This window comes from Glycine max, chromosome 13 (assembly GCF_000004515.6).
Source record: "Glycine max cultivar Williams 82 chromosome 13, Glycine_max_v4.0, whole genome shotgun sequence".
NCBI lineage: Eukaryota > Viridiplantae > Streptophyta > Magnoliopsida > Fabales > Fabaceae > Glycine > Glycine max.
Window position 1 is genome coordinate 18450721 of NC_038249.2, and position 9981 is coordinate 18460701.

At 30.3% G+C, this 9981-nt stretch overlaps 1 protein-coding gene across 1 annotated transcript; it reads left to right on the forward strand.

Moving 5' to 3' along the window:
- The first annotated feature begins 2150 nt into the window (after window positions 1-2150).
- Window positions 2151-6822, forward strand: LOC102668967 (protein terminal ear1 homolog). The gene is made up of 4 exons (XM_006593520.4): window positions 2151-2533; window positions 2982-3095; window positions 3187-3346; window positions 6015-6822. The coding sequence occupies exons 1-4, from the start codon at window positions 2202-2204 to the stop codon at window positions 6216-6218; spliced, it is 810 nt and encodes a 269-aa protein (XP_006593583.1). The 5' UTR covers window positions 2151-2201; the 3' UTR covers window positions 6219-6822.
- Window positions 6823-9981: the final 3159 nt, after the last annotated feature.

Genomic DNA, 9981 nt, shown 5'->3' on the forward strand with positions numbered 1-9981 from the left:
CGGCACAAAGATTTGAAGAGAAATACACGCCTGCCAATGTAAATAGCTATTGAAAATCTCTTTTGCTAATTCTAAAGAAACTAAAGCCACACTATCTTTTCTCATAAGTTATTTAAATCAAGAAATTATCAACACATAATTTCCCTCTAGGTTATCAACTCATTAACAAGAACAAGAAACAATAAGCATCATCACTACAATTTTTGCAATTATACCAATAAGTAAACATCACGCCTTAACAAGCCGCTAGACCTCACTCGTAGGCAGATCAAAAACCACCTATGGCACCTCGCCTTGACCCCCCTCCATGGCAAGCCCCCTTCCACGCCCCCGAGTTGGCACCTTGGTTGACAGTCCCATCATTGGTAACAACTGCCAGAATGGGTTTGCTAACATCACTGCATGCTAAGTGTGCCAATGTCGGTCATGCGAAAGACCACGACGACCTGCTCGTGTCTCGCTGGTCCCCCTTCCAAGCCTACGCAACCCACCATGACCATACCCCACTACTACCCTTCTTTCCAACCTAGGTCGTCGGCATTCAAGCGAAGACAAACCCCGTTGATCACGATCCCTCCTAGTGCCTCCTCCAAGCTCCTCACGTCAGAAACCTCCAAGAAACCTGCAAAACCAAAACGGTGACCGATGCGGTCACACTTGGTTAGGATTACGACCTTGGACAACTTCCCAAACAGCCTAAACACCTCCCAGAATCCCTTCCTTGCAAGTCTCGGCTTCCAAAAGCACATGGAAAACGTTGCTTTGGATTTCGGAGGAACTTAAGAGGTGGGAAAGTAAAGGCACATAGAAGTATTTGTATACCAAGGCATGTTGTTCTTTTTATATAATAGTTAATTAAAATAATAAAGTTTTAAGTGACGGTTTCTTATATAAAAAATGATATAATTTTGATAATTTTTTAACAAATATTACGTGGTAATAATAAAAAATATGTTTTAAAATGTATTGTTTTAAACATTTTAACTAAAATATTGTAATTAATAATGTTGAAATTTTAAATAAAGACTAATGATGATACACATACATTCATCTAATCTTACTTTTTGAATATCTTAGTGGCACTCATAATTTATTTTTTAAAATTTTTTATACATGTCACATCATATATATATATATATATATATATATTCTCATTAGTTATATAATAACATATAGGATATTTATGTACAATTTTTTGAAAGCGGTGAACATGATTTTATTTTATGGAATATAAGAAAGACAAAATTGTCTTGTCTGTGGATAAATTAATTTTTTTATTATAAATATGATTTTTTTTCAATTAAAATTTAAAATAATTTATCTCAATATAAATGAAATTAAGCATAATTTCTATTCAATATATTTAAAAACCAAAAAAGTTGATATAGACCGTAAAGTATTTGTAAGGAAAAAGAGTGTATGGAGAGTACAGAGCGACATCATCCAACGGCAATGACAGAGAAAAAGAAGGGATTGATCTGACCTTGTATGAGAAGGAGTATTCAATGCAACAATATAAAAATTAATACCTCATCGTCATTACAAAGATATTTCCAAATCTTACAGCTATATCAACTTTCTTTATAGTAGGATCTGTTTGGTTTAAAACAATAAAAGAGGTCTAAAAATAAATTAAAATATAAAAAAGTAAGATATTTTAATTAGGGTGGAGAGGTGTAAAATTTAAGCTATTTTTTTTTAAATTTTTTATCTTAAATATATTCAAGTAATATATTAAGTGTAATTAAATTAATTTCTGATCCAATATATGAAAAGACATTTGTGATATATGATTCATATAAAAAAATTAAACAACAACTTATAAAAAAAATTTTATTAATGAAAATAGAAAATAAAAAATTAAAAGAATTTGGATCAAATTAAAATTAAGAATAAAAAAATACAGACTCCACGTGAAAAATACAATTTATTTTTTCATTCTTTCCTTTAATCCTAAATCTAAGGTTTGATTATTTTCATCTTACATATATTTCAGATAAAAAATTAAAAAACTAAGATCACTTTCAAATTTTTATATTATACTTTAATTTAAGTATTTTATTTTATTTTTACTTTGGTAATAATTTCATTCTTTTAAATCGAACATATCCTTAATTTCATTCCTATAAATAAAACCATGTTCACTGCTTTCAAATTCACCTCATTCCGTTTTCCCCATCATCTTCCTCCAAACCTGCATCATGCTTTCTCAGTATCCTCTCAACCCAAACGCCCAATCTTATTATTCGACACCAAATAATCAAGTATTTTATGATCCTCGTTTTATCCATCACTACGTGCCTCCTTCTAATTTGGGGGTTTACCCTCCGTCTCCGTTTCCGTTTCCCTGTGATCAGAACGTGAAAACGGTTCAAGTGTGGGCCAGGGTTAGAGGAAGGAAGCTTCTAGCTGAGAATAATGCTAGGGCAAAGCCTCTTGGTAATCGCGCAGTTCCGTTTCCAAACACCGTTCAAGAAGCTAAGACCTCTTCTATCACCACTGTCATGATTCGCAATATTCCTAACCAATTCAAGTAATCACTCTCTCTCTCTCTCTCTCACACACACTTTTCCTGTATTTTACAAAAATTCTCTCTAGTTTTTTCTGTTTTGGGAATAAAGTGAGTATAGTGTAGGTAAGACTCAGTTAGTCAGTTTGGTTTCATTTTGCGTTCCGCAGAGAGAAAAGAAATAAAAAAAATGTGAATTGAAATAAAACTTTTGAATTAAAGAAATGAAAAAAATGTGAAGTGAAATAAAATAAAATATAAGAGTGGGAATCACGTTATTATTCATTTCTATTTTTTTTTATTTCATCACAAACAAACACATTCCCTTGGGGTGTGAGAAGAAAAATAAGAAAAAACTTTTTCATTTTTTACGTGGAACTTATATTTTTTGTTATACTTTAATTTTAATTTTTTTTTCTATTTACATATCTGAACCCAACACTTTGTTTGTTTGTGTCTCGAAATTTGTTAGGTTTGAAGACTTGCAGCTAATACTGGACGAGCATTGCTTTAAACAGAACAAAAGCGCTGAGGATCCTAAGGCTTGGTCCAAGTTTGATTTCGTTTATTTGCCCATGGATTATGGGTAGGGTTCAGAAACAAGCTTTTTTTTTTTTGTTACGATTCGTGTGTAGTACGTTTTTAATGTTTGGTTTGGTTTGTTTTTTGTGTTTCAGGAAACATGCGATAGAGAAGAAAAAGTCGAATTTGGGATACGCGTTTGTGAACTTCACCACTCCTGCTGCTGCGTTCAAGTTCTACAGCGAGTTCCAAGGTTTCGAGTGGGATGTCGCCAAAAACAAGAAGATATGTGAAATCAACGTGGCTCAGTATCAGGTTTTTTTTTTTTTTTTTGTCGTTATTTCGCAGAATGCCATTTTTTACTCTAACATCTGCAAACGCGGATCTTCATAATGGAATTTGCTTGAAATTCTATTGAGTATGCTAGTTCTAATTAAGAATAAATTGTAATTATAAGTGTTACTAATTTATTCTAATAAATTCTAAAATCTGAATATGATGTGTTATGCACATTTTGGTACGGTGGTCCTAATTTTCAGTTTTAAGTGTGTTTGGGTGAAGTAAAACGGATTTTGAATGAAAGTGAAATTACAAAATTGATTTTGGTTATTAACTTTAAAAGTGGAGGAATCTGTCTTTCAATGTTTTTATTCTAAAAAGTAAGTTAATAATAAAAGTCACATCTTAAAAGTTATTTGAAGATATCTTAATTAAGATAATAACTTGCATAGACACAATTCAAATATGAAGAGGTAGAGACGTTTAATAAAAATGTAACACGTCATTAAATATAATAAGTAATAATAAAAAATCAAAAAGAACTTTCTCTCACCGATCATTATCTCCGTTACCCATTTCATCTTCTCCATCTTCCACCGCCGTTCAACCTAGAAAATAAACGAATCTGAGAAGCCATTAAAGCCCTTGTAATTCAGCTAGAGGGTGGTGCATTACAGAATCGACAACTGGGTTTGCAAGCGCAGTGGGTGGAGGATGGTGGCTCGATTCCAATGACGAGTTCGTGGAATGAAGTTGCAACTATTTTTTTTTTTAATTAATCCTCATATTTCAAATATTATTTTCACTCTTTAAGTTGTAGATTGTATATTAAACATGAGATTCTGAGTTTGTCGATTTCGGTGGGTTGAGCGATGGTGAAATATGAAATTAAAATGAATGTCTTCCAGTTACAGTTATTGTAATGTGTTCCATTTTTTTTCTTCTAATTTCTTGTTTTATCTATACTTGACATATTTCACACGAGCTTGTTAGGAATTTTGCAAAAAAATCTTGATAGAAAGGAGAATGGTGGAAGGTATGGAGGATGAAAGAAGGGAGAGAGATGAGTCTGATGACAATGGGTGGGTGAGACGGTGGGAGCAATTGTGCCTTTTTGTTTTGTTATTTTTTATTTATTTTAATTTGATATTATTTTATTATATTTTTAAGAGGTGTCATACTTTTGTTGGATGTGTCTACCACCTTACATTTAGGGTTGGGTCTATGCAATTGTTTCTCATTAATTAAACTCAAAATACATTTTTTGACACAATTAATTTCTCTAAATATGTGAATATTTGTATTAAATCCCGTTTAAGATAATTCAATTTGATGCTAAACAATAAGATTCAATAGTAAGTTAAAAATTAATGTTAGTCACTGTTAGAATCCTCGAGTAACAGGATATGATAGATACACTAACACGAGTGAAGAAGATAAATTGTAGGTCTTATGAGTAATTGTGATGGATTTTTTTATTTGGTAATTAAAAGATACGTCATTTTCCTTTGATGTCACAATTTTTTGTTTTTCAGCATAAAAGCTTTGAAATTTTATTTGAACTGAAACCAACTGAATGTTTGGTTTCTGTGATATACTTAAAACATATCACAAATTCCATTATTTTATACCTCATTAGTCCAACTTTTGCAGGAATTATCCATAAGAATCAACTTGTAAAATGAATCTGTTTTATCGTAAAAGGATTCATTGCTCTGACTGATACTGTTTCACTTTAATTGTTATTTGCACAAATAAAGTTGTCTTGGTTATTACTCCAATCCTTTGTAGTTGTAGGAATTACTGTAATAATGAACTTATAAAATTAGTCTGTTTTATTTTAAAGAATTTATTGTTCATGATCCTGTTCCACCTTAATTGTTAAAATTAAGTCTTGATTCAAGTGATAATGTCATTTCTATTCTGCATGTTTGTGGAGTTTTCAAAAATCTAGACATCCAAGACATAAAATGTTTGATAAAAAATACTCAAATGTTATCTAAATCTAGAGAGAGAGAAAAAAATATAGATATGATAGAATTTATGTTAGGATAAAAAGAAAGATAAGGAAAAAATGAAAGGTGTTGATAAAAATTTTAAAATAAAAAATATTTTGTGTATCATTATTCATTTAACAAATCATACTCTTTTTTATATGTACTAATGAGAAGGGAATGGTAAAAGTTTTAACCCAATTCCTACCGGCATCTAAATGATAGATATACTTTGTAACTTAGGCATTTATTTATTGAAATGATTTTGATGGTTAAAAGTATTTGATACCAAAACAAAAATGCCTAATAAATTGAAAGTGTGGATTTTATTTTATTATTTTTGGGCTAATAGAAATTCATATTCATATTATGAAAGGAAATTGAACCATAGCGTAGGAAATGCCATTGACTAGCTACAAAAGGTCTTTGCAAAGTTTTATGTAAAAGTAGGACAAACAAAGTTCATTTTCATATTAAGAAAGGAAACTGAATTCCATAGCACAGGAAATGCCACTGACTAGCTACAAAAGGTCTTATGCAAAATTCATGTAAAAGTAGGACAAATAAAGAAAAAGAGAATAGACACCCTCCTGCTCCCTAAGAAGATGATTAATTTTATTTTAGTAAGATAGCCTATTTTTTGTTCTTATGTTACATGTATTGTCCCATTCTATTTTAATGGTAATGATGTCACTTCACTCGTTATGCAGGGTAAAGATACTCTGAAGAGGATTTTCCAGGGAAAAGTTTTCAAGTGCGAGAGTCGAGATTTTTTGCCTGTCCTATACTCAGGAGGAGGCCGTGATGGCTTGAACCGTCGAATCAAGGGAACTTACGTGGGAAAACATGTATTGGGTCTGCCACGGAAGAAGAACCCTAGGAACCTGTTTCTTTTAATTAACCCAAACGTGTGATTCGAGCCCCGTCCCCTTCCGTACGTCCTTTCCATTTCCATGGGAACTTAATCCTTAGTTGCTTTTTTTTAAAAAAAAAACATTTTTTCCTAGGTTGCAGCACTTCTTTGTCTTGGACTTGGATCGTGGTATTGGTGAATCCTTGCTTTGTTTAGGATTAGTTAGGTCAGATGCATATCCCGCACTTGCAAGTTTAATATAACCCTTTATCCTCTCTCTTTTTTTTTTTTTGTTGGGTATGAGATTTTTAGGTTTCATATGGGAACAGCTAATCAGTTAGGTCCTAGGATAATATTGTAACCATGCATAGTATCTTTTTGACTTTCTTTCCCCTTCTTAGTTTTAGGTTGTCTAGAGAGATGAGATTCCTGTGTTTTCATTCTCCCCCTGGAAATGGTGGGGTCTTCCATGCTATATACCATTTTGGGTGAATTGGAAACATGGGTTTAACAAATTATGAGTTGCTCTGTGTAGTTTGTATCGTTTAATATTCGCTTGCTTTGTCTACTGCTGTAAATTGTACTTGTCTTAATAGTAATTGTGTATTTGTACGTGTTAATCCTAATCTTTCAGTGCATGATTCTCAATGGAAAATAACGTGGTGGTTGTGTTTTTTCGTGTTAATGTGTTCCGTCATGTATACTACAGTGCCATAGTACCATAGTAAGTATTGAAGAATTCATACATGAAACTTTAATGAATTAAAAAGAAAATAATACATTGAGAATTAATTTGTATGAAACTGGGGCATGTCTATTTGTTTCCGAGGTCCCGGACATTTAACTGCTCATGAGATGATTTTACCATCCTCTGGAAATTGTTAATAATATAATATACAACATATAATCAACATAACAGAATATGTTAATTTGTGTATTGAATTTCAAAAAGAAAATGAAAAGAAACATTTGACTGAAAATAGAGAAAAAAGAAATATGAAACACAAATTATTTCTTAAAATTTTCTCCTTCAATAATAATTTTTAGTTTCATAACTCTAACTTCTCTGTCATCTCTCTTGACGCTCACCAACCACCATCTCTTCTTGGCCTCTGTCCCCCTTTCTCTTTATCTCTCCTCCCCTTCTCTGATTGTCTCTCCTTCACCATTCACCAAACCTGGTCTCTCTCCCCCTTACGTTTCTCTCTTTCCCTCGTACACAAGTCTCTCCACCCTTTACATTTCTCTTTTTCCCTCGAATGCGTGTTTGGATCTTAAGGTGACATGAAAAATTAGATGAAGAAAGGATAATAGTTGAATCTAATTCATAGCATGTTATAGAGGGATTGTGCTACTATAAAGGCATGTTGATGGTGGCCGGTTATTGGTGGAGCAGAGAGGATGAGAAAAAATATCAATAATTTAGAATTAGTTTTGGGAAATTTCTTTTTTCTATTTTGCAACAAGGTTTTAAAATTAAAGTTAAAAATTAACAATTCAACTCTAAAATTAGTTTTGAATTTATAAAATTTTAAAATTAAAAGCAAACAATCAGCCCGAATAAGATCTTACTTAGTGTAACATGTTTTTTTCCCCTATATTTAAGACGGAAGGAAATACGGCTTAAAAAATTGACAAATTGGTTAAAAAATTAAAATAATTTTTTTATTAAGTTACATAAAATTACATTATTTATGATTTGTTTAATATTTTCTTATGATCTCTAAAATAAATATTTTTTTAATTTCTTAATTAATGTTGTAAAAACACAAATTAAGTTTCTTTCATAGTTTATAAAGAGTGTTGGTTATAGCTCTTTCGGCCCCTATCTCCTAAGCTGTACTTATTTTAGCGTGAGACTGGGACTTGGTAAGTTGGTATCACTATTTTCATTGGATTGTTCAGAATTGCATTGAATGACTTCTGGTTCGATTTGTCTGGTCTTGTGGTGATATGAAAAGGGTCAAATTGCTGTTCTATTTTTGGAGTTGACAACTGAAAATCATTTGGGGTACAGATGTTGAAAGGGAAGCCGCAAAAATTGAAGGATGTAAAACAAAGCCAATTAATAAGTTGCGTACGTTTGGGTGAATGAGTATACTGTATAAAATTGATTTTAAGTGATTTTGATTTTACTGAGTGTTTATATTTTATAAATTTGATTTCAAATGATTTTAGTTAAACTTGAATTTATAGGGACATGTTTTCTGTGTTTGAAAGCTTTTATTCAAAAGTAAATTAGTAAAATAATTCTATTTTTTTCATTTTTATTCTTTTACTTTCTCTATTTTTATTTATAAGATATAATTATCTAATTCATCGTTGTTAATTTAATTGATAACAATATATTAATTTGTCTTAAACTTATATTTTTTTCAAAATTATATTTATGGTTAATATTTTTCTCTTTTCTAATTATTTGTAAATTCATTCTCTTTTTTCTTTTAATTAAGAGTATTTTTAATTTAAAAATAATTAATAAAAAAACATTATAAATTAATTCTTATAAAAAATGAGATTTTAAGTTTTAGTCTTATATAAATACAAACGAATTACAATCAAATTTGATTTTATCTATTCAAACATCACAATGGTTTATACACACAAATAAATATAACACTATAATAATAAAAATAATTGTTTTCAATTTAACTTTTATGAATATTCAATGTAAAATTTTACACAAATATTTAATAAGAATTTACTCTACTGTCATGATATTATAATAAATAGGATGATGTAATTGGATGAATTTTCAATCCTATTATGTAGAAAGTGTATATATTGGTTAATTTATAATTTTTAACAAAAGTGATAGGTTCCTTCAAAATCCAAATCTTATAAGTAGAGGAATATTATTGAGAAAAATAGGTTATGTACTTACAACCAAAAATATTTACACTGTTATTCAATTATAAAATTATTATATATGATTACTTTCTTAACTTTAATAATTATATAAAAAATTATATCAATAATTAATAATAATTTCTTATTGACCTTGTAAACTATACATCGTTATTAAATTCAATATATTTATAACAAGAAATATTATGATTGTACTCCTTAAAACACTTCTTACTTATTATAAATTTTTTTTATAAATCTCACTTTTTATTTAATAAATTTCTCTCATAATTATATAATTATAATAAAATTGTGAATTTGATGTCTGGCAAAAACACTAAAAGAGGGCACTTTTACAAATTATTTATCAAAAATGTGCTCTTTTGCAATTATTTTTGGAGGGGGTCTGTTTTTTATTGCAAAGCGCCTCCCAGACAGGCGCCTCCACTGTGCACGTGACACGTGGCACAGCAAGTAGCGCCCTGAAGCGGGCGCCTTTGGTAGCGCCTAGGGGTCAGGCACTATTGGTGGCGTCCCTGCTGCAGGCGCTACGGCTAGCGCAGGGCAGTCCTGCCCCCCAGCCTCTTCTTCTCACACACCCCCCCAGTCTCTTCCCACACCCCCCAAATTTTATATTATTTATCAAAAATTTAAATTTTGTTTCATCTTTGTTATTAGTATTATTTGTTATTTTTTTATATTCCCACACCCCCACTCCAAAATTTCAATAAGATTATTTTTTATACACTCTAAATTGTATATTTTTTAATTTGTTTATCAAAAATTTAAATTTTTTTCATTTTTATTATTAGTATTATTTGTTATTTTTTTATATTTTATTATTCTCTCTTTTTGAAGTATATATAAGTACATTTTCAATAAAATACATTTTCACCTAAAATACATTTTGAAATCCTAAAATGTTTTAAAATGTTTTTTGATTTGGTCAATTCTTTTTTGATTGGCCATAAATACTT